Source organism: Eurytemora carolleeae, unplaced genomic scaffold (assembly GCF_000591075.1).
Source record: "Eurytemora carolleeae unplaced genomic scaffold, Eaff_2.0 scaffold1380, whole genome shotgun sequence".
Taxonomy (NCBI): Eukaryota; Metazoa; Arthropoda; class Copepoda; order Calanoida; family Temoridae; genus Eurytemora; species Eurytemora carolleeae.
The window spans coordinates 64,656-85,671 of record NW_019397303.1 but is presented as its reverse complement, the minus strand read 5'-3'; the positions used below and the strand labels follow the sequence as shown (position 1 = coordinate 85,671).

At 33.7% G+C, this 21,016-nt stretch overlaps 1 protein-coding gene across 1 annotated transcript; it reads left to right on the top strand.

Annotated features, from left to right (window-relative positions):
- Positions 1 to 754: 754 nt before the first annotated feature.
- On the top strand, positions 755 to 16,450 carry LOC111713383 (glutamate-gated chloride channel). Its single transcript, XM_023488232.1, has 9 exons — positions 755 to 826; positions 1,480 to 1,548; positions 3,775 to 3,839; positions 9,655 to 9,709; positions 10,185 to 10,274; positions 10,399 to 10,463; positions 15,313 to 15,363; positions 15,691 to 15,754; positions 16,425 to 16,450. Exons 1-9 carry the CDS (start codon positions 755 to 757, stop codon positions 16,440 to 16,442), a joined length of 549 nt encoding a protein of 182 aa, XP_023344000.1. The 3' UTR covers positions 16,443 to 16,450.
- Positions 16,451 to 21,016: the final 4,566 nt, after the last annotated feature.

The window sequence follows — 21,016 nt, the reverse complement described above, 5'->3', positions numbered from 1 at the left end:
TACTTTTATATTGACACCTATTCTAGACAACAACTTTTACTTTTATATTGACACCTCTTCTAGACAACAACTTATACTTTAACTTATATTTATATGATATGTTATCATATATTTTTATATTTTTATATTTTTAATATATCTTTCCAGTTTGCATCAAAACGAAACAGTTTTAACAACGCAATATTAATTTTGTTCTTCTAATTTAAAAAATAAACATATATTCAATTTGATAAAGTTGTATTGTATTGAATCCTTAATTCTGCAGAATGAAAGACTTGACATTTTCTACGCCTGAATAATATATAAATTAAGTTTGGCAGTTTCAATATTAATTTTTTCTTGAACACGCAGATTACTGGTGCCCATTCAATTGAACTATAGGTGAATCAGGCATATTGATGATATGCCTTCTGAACCGAACTATGGCAGAAATATACCTTTTTGAACCAAACCAGACAAACGAACATATTTGAAAAATAAGCCTGAAAGTGACATCTAAGTAAGGATAACAATAACATTTGTGTAATCTTGGCTCTACTTGCCTATGTAGCACTACATGTGATTACACTACTGGCCATGTAGGATAATCTTGGCTGTACTTGCCTGTGTAGCACTAGGAGTGACTACACTACTTACCATGTATTGTACTCTATACTTTACTTGCCTGTGTAGCACTAGGTGTGACTACACCACTGATCATGTACTGTATTCTAGACTGTACTTGCCTGTGTAGCATTAGACTACACTACTAATAATGTACTGTGTAGAACTAGGGGTGACTACACTACTAACTATCCAGGCTGTACCGGCTCATGTAGCTCTAGGGGTGACTAAACTACTAAGTATCTAGGCTGTACCGGCTCATGTAGCACTAGCGGTGACTACAGTACTAACTATCTAGGGGTGACTACACTAAGGCTGTACAGGCTCGTGTAGCCACTAGGGGTGACTACACTACTAACTATCTAGGCTGTACCGGCTCGTGTAGCACTAGTGGTGACTACACTACTAACTATCTAGGCTGTACCGGCTCATGTAGCACTAGGGGTGATTAAACTACTAACTATCTAGGCTGTACCGGCTCGTGTAGCTCTAGGGGTGTTTTCACTACTAACTGTCTAGGCTGTACCGGCTCATGTATCACTAGGGGTTATTAAACTACTAACTATCTAGGCTGTACCGGCTCGTGTAGTACTAGTGGCAACTACACTACTAACTATCTAGGCTGTACCGGCTCGTGTAGGACTAGGGGTGATTAAACTACTAACTATATAGGCTGTACCGGCTCGTGTAGCTCTAGGGGTGTTTTCACTACTAACTGTCTAAGCTGTACCGGCTCATGTAGCACTAGGGGTGATTAAACTACTAACTATCTAGACTGTACCGGCTCGTGTAGTACTAGTGGTGACTACACTACTAACTATCTAGGCTGTACCGGCTCGTGTAGGACTAGGGGTGATTAAACTACTAACTATATAGGCTGTACCGGCTCGTGTAGCATCCACCCTGCCACCTGTAGCGTACACCAAAGCTATTGATGTCTGGCAGGTCAGATTTGTTTTCATAAATTCATATTAAAAACAATCATAAATAATATTTTTATAAATCAGAAAAAGATCGGGCCACACTTTTGAAAAGAAAGGTTTAAAATTGTATTTCAATGTACAGACATAAAATATGAATAAATCACCTTTCTTAATTCACCGTGATTGTTCTAATGAATTTCATTATTCCAAATAAGCTTCGGCAAACTCGGTTTCGTTTTTCCTTTTCTTAAAAAGTTTGCTGCTCGTTGTAGTTTACCCTATTAGTGAAAGTGTATACACTAGAGTATATGATTATGTTATGTTTTGTTGATTGAAATTTCATTTAAAAACCATCAACATAATTTTCATTACGGAATTGATTTGCGCTCATATAACACATCCAGAGACCGAATTTAAAAAATTGAGCCGTGGCTTAAATTTTGTTGGTTCCACTTAAAATTATATGTTTCAAGATTCAAGCCGGCTCTCAATTGAAACCGGTTTTTGGCGGATTTAAGACGCGACTCTCATTCAAATTCATTAAATTCGGACTCAGTTATTATTAAATATGAATAAGTTTAGTTTTCCCCCTAAGAATATGTACAAAATTTTCTTTGATTTTTATGAATATTCACAAATTCATGAAAATGAAAATCAGAAAAGGGACTCCTTATTTATTTTACCATAGACCTAACAACCCAAGTTTGGAATTAGAAACAAAATTAAGCTAATGTAGCTGCTCAACGAAGCTTCTTTGGTCCGGGGGAAATTGATTATTTTTGTTCAGATAATCATAGCGTTTTTTCAGAAAACCTAGTTTCTTTTAAACTTCGTGGATTTGATAGATATATCTCTCACATATTTAGCTGTCCAAAATTATAGCACAAGCTTAAGGTTTTGGATTTTTAAAAGATGAAATATCTTTTCTTGCTTAAAATAAAGTTTTTTTTGACACGGTTTCCTGCAATAAGTAATTGAAGACAGATTAGTGAAAAACTTGTGCAATTATTTTGTTGGGAAAAAACATAAAAATACAGGGTGTCCCTAGGGTTTCCAACGCAAGTGGATATTTCTTGCGCGCAAAAGCGAGTCTTTGCGCGCTTGTGAATTTAATTGCACGCAATTCCGTCCAACTTTCTTGCGTTTGTGTTTCAATTTTTTGATAATATTTAATTTGAACCATATGGCACGTAATAAATGCAATTAATTATTGCGCAATTCCGTTCAATAACAAAAAGTTCAACTTAAACTTTGGTAGTGGCATACCATAAACTGAACTTCACTGACATTTCAGTCTCAAATGTTAAGAAAATTGAATTTAAACTTAATCTTTTATTTTACAATATTCATATGCAGCAGGATTACCAGAAAACTGTGGCATAAGAAGACGACATTTTAGACTCAAGCATACCCATTTAACTGAATAAGTGGTTTAGTAAGTTACTAATCATTTTTTTCTGTGTAATGACACCAAATACACTGTAATGTTGTCTTTCTGTACCATAGTTTTCTGGCTCTCACTGTAGCAAAATATTTAATTTTGATTAAACGAACCTTACAATTTTTACCAAATAAGTTTCCATTTTAATGTTCATCCAATGTGAACAAAAAAAATCTAATTTTTTAGATTATACCACACTCAGGTTACCCCTTGGTTCCCTTAAAAAATGTCAGCAAATTTGTTCCAGATGTATAGCCAGCTATAGCTAACATCTATATATAAATATGAGCAGAGTTTAATTAAACCGGGGAGTGGCACGGTGGACTAAGCCAGTGGGGTCGGTCAAATAGGAAGGATTAGGCAGGGTACTGAAAAGTCTGAACGCGCCATGGGAGTTGTCACAGGGCAACGTACTGTACAGAATATGGTCAAGAACCGAGCTACCATAGGATCGGGTCAGTACACGCTATTATCTGGCAGGCCGGTACAAACTGGGCAGGTCGTGTTCGAAATCAAATTTACTACGGCCCAGAGTGGTGGACTTTTCATTAAACAAATTCTAAAAACGGAAATGCCCACATCTAAAAAAAATTTAACTGACAAAAATTGGCAAAAATTTACTGTTTTAAATTTACACTGACGTCAAATCTGTATTTAGACTTCAAAAGGTTAACCATTTTTTTTCAATTTACACCCACAGCTAATTACAATTTCTTATCGTTTTCACAGTTTTGGATTCTTAAAATATTTTTTAAAAGTTGGGATTGCGAAAGTTTTCAAGAATTAATTATAATTAATATTGTTTAGGGAGTGTGTGTAGGTTTTGTATTCTCTGCTCTAATGGAGTATGCTCTTGTAAACTATGCTCTTAGGTAAATATATTTAAGCCATATTTATCAGGTGAGAAACCAGAGTCAGAATTTAATGAATTTGAGCCGTGTCTGAAATCCACAAAAATCTGGTTTTAATTGAGCGCCGGCTTAAATCTTGAAACATTAAATACACTTTTAAGTAAAACCAATAATATTTGAGTCGCGTCTCAAATTTAAGCCGCGGCTCAAATTCTTTAAACTCGGTCTCAAACTACATTTTAAGGCTTTCAGCATAAAATGGTCATTTCATTAATTACAGCTTTTTAGTAGCTTTTGAACGAACAAAAAGATGTATAATTAAACAAATCAGGCCGCTGAGCTAGCTACCACCTGAAGCTCAGCGGCCTCTCTTCAATTTATTGAATTTCGTCCCTAGCAATTAATGCAAATATATTTTGCACTCTTGAACTTGTATCTATTTACTGTTTAACGAATCCTTGACAATTTCTTCGTAATATTGAACCTTCTAAAGGAATTTCGTAAAATTAAAAACATTTTCTTTTAAATTACAAAGATTTCGGTAGAAATAACTAACAGAATGTTAGGAATGTGAAATTTTGTAAGAGATCCCAAATATAAGATTTTGTTCAAAATTTCGAACGAAATGTTCCTAATTTAAAAAAGTTTGAGAGATTAGACTGGAGAAATTATATGTGGAGGGGGGTGGGGGGGGGGAATATTTTCACCTCTGTCTGCACTCCTAGCTGATCTTTGTCTTTAGTCTACAAAAGAGAAGATATTTTAATGTTTGTGAGAATACAGCACATGTATGTATAATTAAGATCTTCACCGCCCCCTCGCTAATAGTCATCCGCCCAAACCATGGATAAACTACACAGGATGGAGTGTTGACCCGGACCGACCGGGGCGGTACTTACTAAATTTACAGCTGGATATTGTTGGATATTTCGAGATAATCGATCAATCGAAATGGATATTTTGGGGTTATTATTTATGGATATTCATAGGAAGGGAGTGTGGCTAGATCTTAATCTCAGTAATCTTTTTTGAAGGAAATTTGCGGCTTTGAGCTTTTTAAAACCAACTTGTTAGACGCCCCGGTCATAACTCCATCCTCTGTAGTTTACCCATGTTCGATGCACACCGTCTTAAGACAAAAAAATAAGCAAAACTAAAGATTTTTCCTAGAATATCTAGCTTGCGAAATTGAACAAAACTAAATTGTATTATTTCTCATACATACATACAAGTAGATGTATAGTTATTCAAATTTGAATTTACAGAAGTGAAAAATGAAAAATCGCATTATTTTGAGTTAAAAATCACTGCGTGAGACAATAGTTTCTTTGATATTCTCTTCACAATGTTTTTATTACTCTGAAGACATGAAAAATACATGAGCACATCTTTGTTTTTTAAAAACATACACATAGGATAAATACTATCATCTTTAGTTAATTAAGATCTGACTGATATATAATAATATCTTAATCTGCTAAAACATATATAACAAAATCTTTAGTTTTTCATTGGCTAAAAAGTGTTTACCCTTCCGTGAAAAAAAGTAATGTTTAATGACCCTTCAATAGAAATAATGGTTTGTTTGGCGAACTAATTAGCTTCTCAGAATTAATCCTATTAATACACTTTTTTGGCAAGTTTTAATACTTAACCATACCCCTCAGGAAAAAGAATACAAGCAAGAGATACATAGATTTATAGAAACTAATCTGCGTCACATGATTAAATAATGCGTCAAGGTAATCTATGGAGGATATATTAATGAACAATATTTTTTACAGAAACATATAATAGAAATAATAACAGTATCTATTTAAAATTCTTCCAAAATATATTGATGAAAGGTGGGGGATATATTTTTCCAAGAAATATAAAAGGAACTTCCACAAAGTTATATGTACTATTGTTTCTGGGAGAAATGTAAACAAAGCAGAAACTGTTTGTAATCATCCCCCCCAGAAACTGCAGTACACTTTATTTTCCCGGAATTCCTATTATATTCCTGGGATTTTGCGTAAAGGAATTGTGTCTTTCCCACAAACTCAAATTTTCTAATTACTTCATATTTGTAACCAGATTGTTTAAAGCTTTGATATTTCAAACATACACTATTTGATCTAGCAGAATTCATAGTTTGAAATATCTATAAGGTCTACGACATTATGTGTTGCAAAAATATAGGGATGAATTTGTGCCATTTTATTTTATTTTTATAATATTAGGACAGCGCCGGAACTGTTTCAAAAAAAATTCGACCTTCCTACCATGATCTATGTACAGAATAATTCCGTCCAATACAGATACAATCTTTGCTTTCAAGCAAGGATCCCATTTAAAGCTTTGAGGAGGGGGTTAGGAGTGGTGGGGGGGGGGTAAATAATAATGTTTTACTAAAGCATTATTTTCAATTGTCCATTAGACACGATCTAACAATAAAAACTGTTTGAGAACACACTTAGTTACTATACACAGTTAAACAAAGTTTCAAAATAGTACTGTTAGGAATAAATATGAGAACTTTTAATTTACCAAGTTAAATTAAAAATAAAATTTTTTAAATAAAAGTACTCGCAGCTTTACTTTTAAGCAAACAAAAGTTGAAAAAAATAATGTAGATTTTAATAAACTAAAACGTAAGTTTTCCTTAATCCTTTAACACCACAAAAAAATATAAAAACATTCTCCCCCTAAATCTGCAGTCATTCAATTTTTTATATATTATTTTTTTTTCAGTTTTCCGATAATTGGAAAAAGATATAAACACGCGGATTCCTTTGTCGGTGATGATCAGACAAAGGTTAAAAGGGTACCGTTGTCAACTAGGCATATCTATTTTCCTGGCCTATAAATGAAGGGTCACTTGAAATTTGGCCTATAGTCCCTTTTATCGACATGTAGCTATATTCTAGAACATGATTTTATCCAACGAGGTTATAGTAAATAGAGAGATGATGTACGCCAATCCTTTACTAATTGTACAGGCCATGTACTTCTCTTCCAAAGATCAATCTGTATAAAACAGTACTGGGGGTGATTTCTGAAAATATTCAAATGGAGAATTTGTTTTCCATGTAACTATTAAAATCCACTATTCATTTATCGTGTACAGGATTCCATTTTCATAGGAATACGTACTATTACAGTCTTTTACAGAGCAATATTTCATCCTTAATAAACTGTTCTGAGAAGCTGAGTAAAATTCAAGAGAGAAAACCTCCCCATACACTTGTACTCCGAAAGCGTACTGCATATTTGATGTTTGTACTGTATCATTAGGTCATAATCTCGTAATATCCTTCATCAGTAAACTATCCCAAGTGTACACTCAGGCCAATACACACGGAGAGGTAGCTAAGATCCAGCCCCCCTGATTTTATCTCAAAAGACAAAACCACGAAATATCGGGGGAAATTCCGCAATATTTATTATAAAGTACATATAATTCCATCAATTGTGATGCTTTGATATATTTGTGCAACTCCGATTGCAAATCTAAGTTTCTAATCTTTAATAGAAAAGTTATATCATCATTTATAAACTATATATAGGGTCAGATCTGTAATAATTTAAGTCTAAAACATTTAATATGTTCAACAAATTATTAACCAAATCAAATACTTTTTTTTCAAGGGAATGTGTTGTAATAAATGATCAAGACTATTAGAAACTATAGTTGTTAATTTAATATTATACATATTACTAAAAAAAACGTGGTGTTAAAAATTGGTCATTTTTTCTAGAAAACTTTTAACTAAGTTTCTAATATATTTTAAATTTAAATTTGTCATCTCTTCAAGAAAATTTGTAACGAAGAATATTTCAAGAAATTGATTCACTTAGATAAATAAAAGTTTAAAATCAGTTTGAAATATTTAAACATAATTTGTTTACACCCAGTGTATGATATATATATTCAATAATAAATATCAAGACATTATGCTAAATTAGTTGTTTGATTTATAGAACTTTATGTCATTATAAACCCAAAACTTTAAAGGGACTTTTGACCAAATTTTTAGAGACTCTTACAGGGACTGTTCACGAAAAATGAGAGGGGGTTATGCTGAATTCTAATTAAATTCGGATTACATTTTTTACAGTCAAGATCATAGTTCATTTAGAAAAGAGAAAACAACTGAAATTGACTTTTTAAAGTTTTTATACATTTTCATGTATCTACAGTGTTATATAACATAAAAAGATTGAGTAAAAGTTTACTAAAAAATATACAATATTCCAGTGGTGTATATTTTCTTCAAAAATCATTTTCCTTTTTTAAAATAACTTTTTCTCCCAGAAGTTCGTATGTATGCGCAGAGCGGAAAAATATTTGAAAATTATTTTCCAGAGAAAATAAATAATTATTCCCCCCCCCCCCGGATCTACAAAAATGATGCTGAAAAATATACACCCCTGAGGAGTGTACCCCTGAAATCTTAATAATATACATCCCTGAGGGGTGTACCCCTGAAATCTTAATAGTTTTCATGGAATCAGAAAACGAACTTTTCAATTTAAACTTTAACGGATTTTTATTCTTCGGAAATAAATAACAAAAATCACGAAATGTCGCGAAATTTATGGAACTTTCTAATTTAACTCATTTGCTAGAAAACATTACATATATATATAATTATTATTGCAGAATATATAATTATTAAATTTAAAATTAAATTAATTTATATTCATACAAAATGTAACAAAACAAATCACGCAGGCTTACAGGGGGCTAGCCCCCTCTGTCGATCTAAAAGAAAGCGCTGTTTTCAGGATTTCAAGTAAAAAACGGCATTTTTTAATAATTGAAGGGTTGGCTCTGTGCTCAATGATATATGAAATTCTTAGAATATCCATGGTTTGTTCTTTTCTTTGAAAAAAATATGCTTCCAACAGCTTTAAAATGAACGACACGAGTAAATTAATTAAACATGTGCGCAAAGCGCCAAAGTGTATGTTCTTCTAGTGTCTTTTCGTGTATTTTTAGTGTCTGCTAGTCCCTGGCTTAGTCATATTCACTATGTATATAAAGTTACCTATTACAGTCTACACCAGTATTCTGTAATTCATCCACTAGTCCTATTTTTCACTATATAGTCCCTTAACCGTAGGTCTGTGCAGTCCTATGTAGTAAGTATGTTCCTGGCAGTATTAGACTTTGTTTTCTTTGTCCATAATCAAAAATAGTCCCTCTGTCCTTGTTTGCCTATTTTCCTCTTATAGTCTGCAAAAGTCCTAATAGTCCAATACAATCCTTATCGTTACTTGTTATTCTTTTTAGGTTGTCAGGTTTTGTGTAACCTTAAATGATTTATGTATTGTAATACTCATGAGAAGTAACATATAGACTGGTTTTTTTGAGAAAATACATTAAAAATGACTAGCTCACTTTCTTTAAGTCGAAAATGAGAAAATAGTTAGAAATTCCATTAGAAATGATGAGCGAAGCGGCAAAAAATGTTTCTGTTTAAAGGGACAATTAGAGGTTTAAAGATTTAGATTTAAAGTTTAACGTTTAAAGGGACAGTCAGAGGTTTAAATATTTATATTTAAAGTTTAACGTTTAAAGGGACAGTGAGAGGTTTAAAGATTTAGATTTAAAGTTTATTGTTTAAAGGGACAGTGAGAGATTTAAAGATTTAGATTTAAAGTTTAATGTTTAAAGGGACAGTCAGAGGTTTAAATATTTAGATTTAAAGTTTAGGTTTAAAGATTTAGATTTAAAGTTTAACGTTTAAAGGGACAGTCAGAGGTTTAAATATTTATATTTAAAGTTTAATGTTTAAAGGGACAGTGAGAGGTTTAAATATTTAGATTTAAAGTTTAATGTTTAAAGGGACAGTGCAGCCAGAAGACAACGAGCCAACTATTTTGCTCAAGAAGTAAATCAGGTAATATAAAAGAATGGNGGGGTACGAACCAAGTATTTTAGAATACTGAACAAATTAAGTATTAAATTAATTATCAGCGTATGGTTTGGCAAACATATGCATCACTGTGCATTTACCTAATTAGGCTTCAAAACACATTATACCGAGTGGCCTACTAAGCATAAGAGTTGAAAGAGGACTAAAACATCGTCTTTGATGTTTAATACCCATCTATAAAAACAAATATCCGATTTTCTATCTGTGATTTCCCAGGGTAGCTAGGCGAGGAAGTCTAGCTAGAAAATGTCCAACAAATCCGACAAAAGTGTGTATCAAAAAAGATGATATACATGTCGTCTCTTATCTGTTTATTGGGAAACCTTCTACGTAATACAATATATAATATACAAGTCAATAAAGGTTAAAATGTATATTCTATTCCCATATTTATTGCATGGTACAGATAAAATTGTTCATGTACACGTATTTGTTTTAGGACGTGCTTCGTCAGAATTACGAACAAACTAATGGAGAGAATGTGCCTGAAAGAAGACGACATCTATCTAAAGGGGCAAATATACTTTTGGTAAATATTAGAAAAACAATAGGATCTTTCAATAAAAAAGTTAAGTTAAAGAAAATCTCAAAATATTGGGGGAAAGAAAAGAAAAAAAGTTTTCATTAATTTTTTAAAAACATTTTTGTTCTAGAATCCATTAGTTGAGGACCCAATGTATCCAATGCAGTGGATGGGGATAAATTATGGATATCACAGGTAAGACTATTCATAAGTTTTTTAACTGCAGGGCAGTGAATTCATGAAGGATATAACATGATGATTCATAAGTTTTTAACTGCAGAAGTAAAACTATTAAAGTAATCATTCTTAAAAACAAGGAAGACGACCATAAAACCTCATATGTGAAAAAGAGATACAAGAATGAGACTTATGCAAGGAGTATGGAATAGAATAAGAGATACAACTGACGCGGCCCACCTTACCATATGATTAAGCAAGCTTTGCAAATGGGTACTTCATACAGGGTATAATTGACAAATATTTCTTATTCAAATGAAGTACCATCTGCACAAAGCATGTATAATAATAATATGGTAGGGAGGGCCGCGTCAATTGTAGGTCTCTTCTATTCCATGGACTTATGGTTTAGCATTTGTCAATACCAGGAATCTAGTGACGTGTACTTCATTGTCCAAAGAGTTCTGGGAAGCAATAAGGGGAAAAATGTCAGGAACAATTACAATTTGAGAGTAGGAACAGCGGAAAAAAGGAGGGAAAGGACTTAAAGTGCTAGGGATAGGAGAACGTTAAAATTCTACCTAGACAGACTAGACCAATTATTCGAAGTGGAATCCATAGCGATAGAAAGATTAAATCATGCAGTGAATTTGGGATTAGAATTCTCAAAACAATACAAAGTGAATTTTTCATGCTGAAACAAGAAGCAAAATAAATAAACGGGAAAGAAAGTAAAGCAAGATTACGTGAGCGGAAAACTTTTGAATGGTGGATATCGGGATTAAGGCTTAATCCACTCTTTTTCTTAATCTCCAGATTAAATATGGCTTGTTCTCCTCTCATTTTTAATCTTCAGATTAATTAAGAGAGCAAGATTAAGGATATCACATTCTAAAGTTTTCAGCTCAGGTTAAGTATTGCCAAAGGATCTCTGTTTCTATTTATATACAAGGAAAAGAGAGTAGACAAGCAGGAAAGCAGAGAAAAACCTGACCAAGTCCCAGACTGTTAACCATGTAGACAGGAACTGGAAGTAATTCAAGAACCAGAACCAATACCAGAACAGGAAGAAATTGTGGTCAGGAGAGAATTTGTTCATTCCTGCAGAAAGCGCAAAATTAGTGAGTCAGAGTAGAAGGAGATTGGAGGGTAGAGGGTTTTGTAGAATCCATGCTACCAGAAGAGCAAAACCCAGGAAGAAAATTAGTGCTTCCAGAAACCATCTATCATTTGTCAGGCAAGGAACCAGTCATATTGTGGAGAACCACACCAAGGAGGATGTAGAAATATCTCTGCAACAGAGATTAGGAACAATTCACAGTTTAGACATTGTCAATAGGGCCTGGCTTAAAGAAGAGTTAAGAGGAAGGCATGAACAGGAAGTGGGAGAAGATGACAGTGAACAATTATCAAAAAATGTTAATTCAATGCATGAATCTGACTATCCAACAGAAGAGATTAAGAAGAAATTTACTCATGAAAGCTTTTAGTAAGATGAGAATGAGATATTTTACAAAGATGAAAAACTGAAGGGGGAAGTTATAAAAATGTTTCAAGACAATTCTTTAGCTCTGGCATTACATAACAATCATTACGGGAAAACAGATCTAGTAAAGTTAAAGATAAATCTAGAACCAGGAACAGTTCCCAAGAGATCCATAGTGAGGCTGTTGAACCCAGATCAGAAAAGAAACTTGAAAGATGAGATAGATGAGTGGATAGAACAAGGGGTAATTGAACATGCTAATAGTCTGTGGGCTTAGCCATTAGTACCATTTAAGAAGAAAGATGGAAGGACAAGATGGGTAACAGATCTAAGACTTTTAAATTCTGCATCAGTGAAGGATGCTTATCTGTTAACAAAAATTTCAGAGAATTTACAGAAGTTAAAAGATGCCACAATATGCATGTCGATTGACGCGTGTGACGCCTATCACTGTGTTCAGATCGAGGAAGGAAGTAGAGATTGTACAGCATTCATAAGCCATTCAGAACCTTTTGCTACATATGTATGCCATTTGGCTTATCCAATGCAGGCAGTGTGCATTCCCGGATGCTGGACCGGGCCATGGCTGGTGCATTCTACAGATCCGTGGGGACACCTGGAGCACTTGAAGAAGGTAGTACAAGCTCATACTCAAGCAGGGATCAAGATACAGCCAAAGAAGACCAAGATTTTTTAATCAGAAGTATCAGAGTATTTAGGACATAAAGTGAGTAAGGAGGGAGTATAGTTGCTGGAGGACTATATCAAGAATGTAAAGAAATGGCCACGCCCAAGAAGCTCATTTCTTGGATTCACAGGATATTATAGCAGCTTTATTCCTAGGTACTCGGCTTTGACAAACGGCACGAACGCAATGAAGAAAGCCTTGAAATTGAAGTGATCAGAAGATATGGAGAAGGATTTTAAGGAGTTGAAAGCAGAGTTTACAGCAAGAAAGATCCAAGCATATCCAGTCTTCGACTTAAGAGAGCCTTTTATTCACACCATGGACTGGTCTGCTTTGAGTATTGCTGGTATACAGTCTCAAAAAGCAGGTCGGAGTAGAGTGTTTTATCGGTTGCTGGGGTAGGAAGTGCAATTGTAAATTATGTTGTACATTGTTCATATAGTAAATGTTCCAGTAGTAATTACGCAAATCCTGTAATGGGATTAACCAATTCCATGTACATATATAGATAAAACTCTGTCATACCCATATTGTGATAGTTTAACATACATTATATATATATATATAACAGCGCATAACTTGTAATTACGCTGTTAATGACCCAATTCTAATCTGAACTTAAGAAATACACCTCAGTTTATAGAATAACTCTGTACTGTTTACTACAAGAGAGTAATCCTGAAACCCTGTTTTGATAAACAGGTCGGATTGCCCCCATCATTTGGGATTGATATATATAGCTTGTTGATAGCTAGGCTTGTGTCCTATGTGGCATTTAGAGCGGATCGTACACATCATATAGGATCGACATACATAGCTTGTTTGATAGCTAGGCTTGTGTCCCTATGTGGCATTTAGAGTGCTGGATTATAAGCTGGATTTTGATAGCTACGCTTGTGTCCCTGTGTGGCATTTAGAGCATGGGATTCAGTCCTGGTTGTGTTTGATAGCAGACAGATTGTATTTGGATGGATACGCTTCAAGAAATTGTTATGGAGTACGTGTTTACTACATCCCTGTACAAGTACAGAGTTACTTACAAAAGATTAGACTACAAAGACGACCTTAAACTCTTAAATATGACGATTTAAAGATCAGATCAGGTTGGTGGATACCTGTTTGAACTACCACCGTTTGAACTATTGTTCATTTCAACTATTGGTCATTTGAACTATTGTTCATTTAAACTACTGATATGACGTCATATCCTGTAGTTCAAATCAACACGATACTTTATTGAACTATTTTCTTTAACATACAGTAGTATTTAAAATTTTGGGATTTCATGAAGTTTGTAGGTCAAACAATTTAAAATTATAGTTTAAACAAACAAAAAAATATTTCAAATGGATATATAAAAATAGATCAAATGAACATAAAAAATAGTTCAAATGAACATAAAAATAGTTTAAATGAACGAAAAATAGTTCAAATGAAATATTTCATTGAACATAAAAATTTCATAAAAACAAAAAATAGTTCAAAATACAAAAAATATAGTTCAAATGAACAAAAAAAAAGTTCAAATGAACAAAATAATAGTGTGCTGCGGCCACATTTATCAAGTTGACAAAGTGATGTGGGGTTAGTTTAGGCTCTGCGGCTAGGACAGGCTAGGGGACCGAGTGATGCGGCCACATTTATCAAATTGATAGCCGATATGTAGGGTTAGGTTAGGTGAAGACAATTTATGGGCCAAGTGCTGCGATTAGGACAGACTAGGGGGCCAAGCGCTGCAGCTAGGAGTTCAAATGAACATAATAATAGTTAAAATGAACCAAAACTACGTATAAAATTTTTTAGTTCCTGTTTAAAACTATATTTCATGTTTATTTGAATTTAAAAAAATTATGTTAATTTTAATTCCAATGTTTTGTTCATTTGAACTAATTTTTTGTTCATTAGAACTATTTTTTTAATCATTTGCACAATTTTTTTGTTCATTTGAACTATATTTTTGTTCATTTTCATGTTCTGCATTTGCACTATTTTTATTTTGTTCATTTGAACTATATTTTTGTTCATTTTCATGTTCTGCATTTGCACTATTTTTAAGGGTCATTTGAACCTTTATGTTAAAATATCAAATGAGCATGAAACAAACTTGTTTGAACAGGCGCGTAGTGGAGGTTTAGCATAGGGGGGTGCACTTTTTTGTGCATCCCCCTAAAAAACTGGTATTAAGAAAAAAGTTCAAAATCTATATTAATCTACCTGAAGGCTGTCTATTAGTCATCTGACCATAATTACCAATCATTTTAAATGAAAAATATTGTAAATAAGATTAAGATACAAGAAAGAATTTGAGAAATAATTATTAAATGGACAAATTGTGACATTGTCGATTGATAAGAAAAGTAAAAAATCTGAACATATATGTAAGTTTACTGTTTAATAAATTAGAGCCTGTCTCTGGCTCTAGGGGGATGCATGTCTAGGGGTAGCTCAAACAAACACTAGGATCAAGTTTTATGCCGTGAATATAGTCTTTTTAGGGCCTATATTTGACAAAGAAATAAACAAGTTTACATGTGCAGGGAGTTATGAATGTATGCAATCACACACAGTATCATTCCGTACCATGGTCTCTGTTATACAAGTTTTAAAATGTTTAGGGGGAAGAGTATTGGAAATATACGATCCAAGAGAATTCCGTACCATCGTCTCTGTAATACTAGTTTTAAAATGTTTAGGGGGAAGAGTATTGGAAATATACGATCCAAGAGAATTGATGTAGTTTCCAGGTAGAGTTTCCAACCTGTATTTCTACCAGCCCAAACTAAACTTCCTCAAAATTATTTCTGATTAAAAGGAAAATCTATAATGAGAAGGAAGTTCAGTGTTGAATGTTTGCAAACAATACACGATAAACTAAATTAAGTACACTGTTTAGTTTTTATATAAAAGGAAGTAAAATTTATTTCTAAGGTGTTAAAACGATATACTATTGAATAACCCTACTACATACCTTAGAAATGAACATAATAAAACCAAAATTTAAAATGAAAACAGTTTTGAATTATTAAAGTTTTATTATAAAAAAACCGGACGATTAAAAAGACTATTTCCAGGTTCCTCTTCCCCTTTATATTCGCTGTATTCAACGTAGCCTACTGGTCAACCTACCTACAGCAGGGATACGCCATACTCAAATTATAAAACAACTAATTGAAGTGCCCGGCGTTGCCCGTGAATTAAAAAAATAATAAAAACATTCCATCGTGAAGAAAATCGTGTTTTAGCCTATTTAAATTGAGTGATCACTCTTGTAAAAAAGTACATATTTTTTTGAACTGATATGATCTTATTCTTGCACTGTAAACTCCGGTCCGTTTCAGGTCCCAGGCCGACTTTATTAAGCAGCTAGAGCAAGCTGTACAGTACACCTACAGACTATATAAGGCAAAATGGGACAGTACACCAAACGAATCAATCCCTTACAGATTGTGGCTGCAATATTGCTACTTTTAGATCTTTAGAATTTAAAAAATTAAATAAGTTTTTGTTGTTTTTGTTCAATAATAAACGGGAAAAAATGGTCGCAGGTAAAGCAACATTCAAAAAGCTAAAACTTTTACATGAAAGAATGTTACGAAGCGCCCAGAATTTGGAAGCCTATACAGTGAGAACCAAAAAACTTTGGAACTCGAAGACCACATCAAAGTAATACTTTTGTATACTTGATGATGTTACAAAGCAAATAGTTTTACTAACAACCTATTAAATCTCTTGTCCAGTCGTCTTCCTTTTCCAGCGTTTTCTGGTTCTCACTGCATATAAAAATGAGTATGCATGTTATTTTCAGGCGAACAAGGAGATCTAGTGTATAAAGAAAAAAAAATTCATCATTCAGATATCAATCAACATTGTGTATTTTAAACATAATTTTGGATAAACTAATTCTAATTTGGAAAATAATAAACTTGTGATTGAAAATGAGAAAAAGCTAATATATATGATTATGAAACAATTAAGGAATAATGTAAAAAATAAATGAAAAATTACTGAAATAATTGCTTTTAAAGGGACTGTAGACATAAGATCAAGGGACAAAAGAGACAAATTATCCCTTTAAACCTTGAAATTACGTCAGTTTCTTTAAAAACATCTCATATATTTTTATAAATATTCTGGATCAAGGAAAAATTTGCTCAAATATGTATTTATATATACATACTCTCCCAATAAATATGGGATAAAGATGCGTTCTAGGAACTGTAGAGTGTAGACGGTATTTCATGTGACCTTCCATTTATAGAGTGGGATTTCCTCCCAGCAAACAAAACTCGAGTTAAAATCGAGCAAAACTCAACTTTTGCCTTCCAGAAGTGGAGTTTTGAAGTGGATATTTGAAATCCAAGTTTTTATCCTAACTTGGTAAAAACTGGGATTAAAAAATTAGAGTTTAAGTCGAGTTTTTTACCCGGATTTCACCCTGTTGGTGACTGGAATTCAAAAGTGGAGCGAAAGTCGAGTTTAAGTGGAGTTTTGAAGTTATGGAGTTTAAAACATCTAGTTTCATCCACTTCTGTTTCCTGGGCTTTTTTTCACTATGATAATCTTCAACCTGATCGACAACGAAAAAACAGTTTTAAATCACTAAATCTCAAGAGATTAAATGTTTAAATAATATTTATTATTATGTATAATGTCAAATTTTGACCCTGACACAAGATATTAACAAAACACGACCCTACAATTATGCAAAAACGAATGTTTTGTACAGTTATTTTTTTTTGATTGTTTTTCCATTTTTTTAAATCTTGCAAGTTTTGTTTTAAAAACGATATAAAACGATTACCACGGCTAATGACAGGCAGACATATTTCCTGTTGTGGAACTCCTAAATTTTAGAATATTTAATAAATAATGCGGTTTTTAAATAATTTGAACGAAAATGTTATAATTACAATAATTACACTTGCCATAATATCTTTGCCATAAGTAACACTTGCCATTAATATCTTTGCCATAAGTAACACTTGCCATAAGTTACACTTGCCATAAGTCACACTTGCCATAAGTTACACTTGCCATAATGGTTACACTTGCCATAATTACACTTGCCATAATTACTTTTGTCATAATTTTCTAATTTTTAAAAAGATATAAATCTCTCTTTTTGTATTGCAATGCAAATGCGGGAAATTTTACCATGAAAATTCCCAACTTTAGTTTTCTCATTGTTTTAGCAGACTAGTTGACTCAAGTTCAGCTCCATATTTCCTCACAATGGAGGACCGTTGAGACCACAAGTAAGGGTAAACCAATAGTTCGAGACAACAACAACTACACCTATGTAGACAATGCCTTGTCTACAGAAGTAAATTATTGGAAATGTTCGGCTAAAATGTGCTAAGTTACAATTCGACCCCGAATTCGAACTGTCTCTGAATTAGATTGTAATTTGTATTTAATTTGTAATTAAAAAATATATATCTATATGTTTGTTAATTCTAACCAAATTTTAATTATGGCAAGTGTAATTATAGCAAGTGTAATTATGGCAAGTGTAACCATTATGGCAAGTGTAACTTATGGTAAGTGTAATTTATGGCAAGTGTTACATATGGCAAATGTATTATGGCAAATGTAATTATGGCAAAAGTATTTATGGCAAAAGTATTATGGCAAATGAAACTGAGCCGGTTAATTCTACGTCCCACAGCAATCTTTTATGCAATATTTTTCCAATTTTAAATTGTTACATGGAATTTTTGGAGTATGTCGTTCATTTTTGTATTATTAATATCAAGCATAATGTTCTGTCACAACATTTTTAAAATTTTTTAGAACCAACTTGGACGCTTGGTCATAAATTTCCATGTTTATTGATACTACCTATTTCTAAACAAATTGCAGTTGAAAAATAAATTTCTTCAAAACTATCAAATTTGTATTATGAGTTTTTCAAAGGAGGAAGTGCATGAACAGTAAGAAAAGAACAGAATATCTTGAATTTGAGAATATCAACATATTGATATATATGAACTAAAGTAGTTGTTCCAAGTTGTCTGTTCGTTTGAATGTCCGATCTTCACTCAAAAAATCCCAGGATTGATTTGCCTTAAATTTTGATCTGAGAACTCCGAACTCGGTAGAACCATAGGAATATTTTTAGCTTAGTTTTTAAGCTCTAAATTTAAGATCAAATGCCGCGGAAAGAATGAGTTTAATATAGCCTTGACATAAGAATGCAATTGATATCTTAATTTTAAACTCATTTTTCCGCGGCATTTGATCTCAAATATGTAATACGACATTATTAAAAACTCTTGCTATGTATTCATATATCTGGGATTCATCGTAGTACAAGTTTTTCTCCCCCAAAATATAATAATATATTTTCATGTTCAATAAAAAAGGATTTTTTTGGCCCAAAAAATAGTATGTTTTAGAAAAATAGTGTATGTTTTAGAAAAATATGTTCTTGTGCTAAATTTTGGGTCTATTAAACAAAAAAACTGGAACGATTTCAAAAATCGTTAAAGCTCGTTAATTTTCCGAATAATTCGTTAATTGAAAAAACGATCGATCCCCGTTATCTACGATCAGAGGCCGAATTTAAAGAATTTAAGCCGCGGCTCAAATATTGTTGGTTCCACTTAAAATGTTATTCATTTTTTTTAAGATTTAAGCCGGCGTTCATTTTAAACTGTTTTTTTGGGGGATTTGATACGCGGCTTATGTTCATTAAATTCGGACACAGGTACATTAACCAAAGTCTGCTTTTCCAGAGCAAAGATTTCTTTTAAATAGAATTCTTTTAATTTCCGGGCCCAACCATGCTATATTATTTGTTAATGATTTATAGTTCAAGAATCCAGCAAATTTACAAACTAAACTCTAGGGTCTGTTGTTAAATTATATAGCGAACCTTCATTAAAAGATGGATGTGCCGGATTCACAACGGTACCCTTTAAAACTGTATCCGAAGGAGGGGGGGGGGACGTCGCTTTTCATTCTGACAATTTTCTCCACAGTTTCTAAACGAAGAAGTCTACAAGTGAGCTTTTACCGACAAAATCACTTTTGAAAATAATCCAATTTCAAACAGAAAAATATGGATATGTGATTTAAAATGTACCGTTGTAAATGTGACATAACCCTCTAGAAATATCTCTATGTTAGCTATAGCTGGCCAAACGGCTGGACCGAAATGGTTGAAATTAGTTGAGGAAGCACATAGGTACCTTGGGCACAACAAAGGTACCTTGGGCACAAGATAGCTTGGGCAAAACATAGGTACCTTGGGCACAACATAGGTACCTTGGGCACAACATAGCTTGGGCACAACATAGGTACCTTGGGCACAACATAGATTGGGCACAACATAGGTACCTTGGACACAACATAGGTACCTTGGGCACAACATAGCTTGGGCACAACATAGGTACCTTGGACACAACATAGGTACCTTGGGCACAACATAGGAACCTTGGGCACAACATAGGTACCTTGGACACAACATAGGTACCTTGGGCACAACATAGCTTGGGCACAACATAGGTACCTTGGGCACAACAAAGGTACCTTGGGCACAACAAAGGTACCTTGGGCACAACATAGCTTGGGCACAACAAAGGTACCTTGGACACAACATAGGTACCTTGAGCACAACATAGCTTGGGCACAACATAGGTACCTTGGGCACAACATAGGTACCTTGGGCACAACATAGGTACCTTGGGCACAACATAGGTACCCTGGGCGACCTGGGCACAACACAGGTACCTTGGGCACAACATAGGTACCTTGGGCACAACATAGGTACCCTGGGCACAATATAGGTACCTTGGACAAAACATAGGTACCTTAGGCACAACATAGGTACCTTGGGCACAGCATAGGTACCTTGGACACAACATAGGTACCTTGAACACAACATAGGTACCTTGGACACAACATAGGTACCTTGGGCACAACATAGGTACCCTGGGCACAACATAGGTACCTTGGGCACAACATAGGTCCCTTGGACACAACATAGGTACCTTGGGCACAACATAGGTACCCTGGGCACAACATAGGTACCTTGGGCACAACATAGGTACCCTGGGCACGACATAGGTACCTTGGGCACAACATAGGTACCTTGGACACAACATAGCTTGGGCACAACATAGGTACCTTGGACACAACATAGGTAGTAGGTACCTTGGGCACAACATAGGTACCCTGGGCACAACATAGGTAGTAGGTACCTATGGTCTTTTAATTTAAGGTTGAGAGAAGACGACATTAAATTAGTTTTATGATTCTGTTTTTTGAGGCATTTCCGTGTTAAGGCGTTTCCATGTCTTATGTCGTATGTTGCATCTTTCTGAATTTGTAGGAACACTACGTTCTTCGGTATTAGTCGCTTTTAACAATTTTCTCCTTATAGACGCAACAGCT

Coding starts and splice junctions, on each gene's coding strand:
- LOC111713383 (XM_023488232.1), top strand. CDS start 755: ATGTACTGTGTAGAACTAGGGGTGACTACACTACTAACTATCCAGGCT. Junction 9,710..10,184: donor TTGCTCAAGAAGTAAATCAG/GTAATATAAAAG, acceptor TATTTGTTTTAG/GACGTGCTTCGTCAGAATTA. Junction 10,464..15,312: donor ATAAATTATGGATATCACAG/GTAAGACTATTC, acceptor TAAAATGTTTAG/GGGGAAGAGTATTGGAAATA.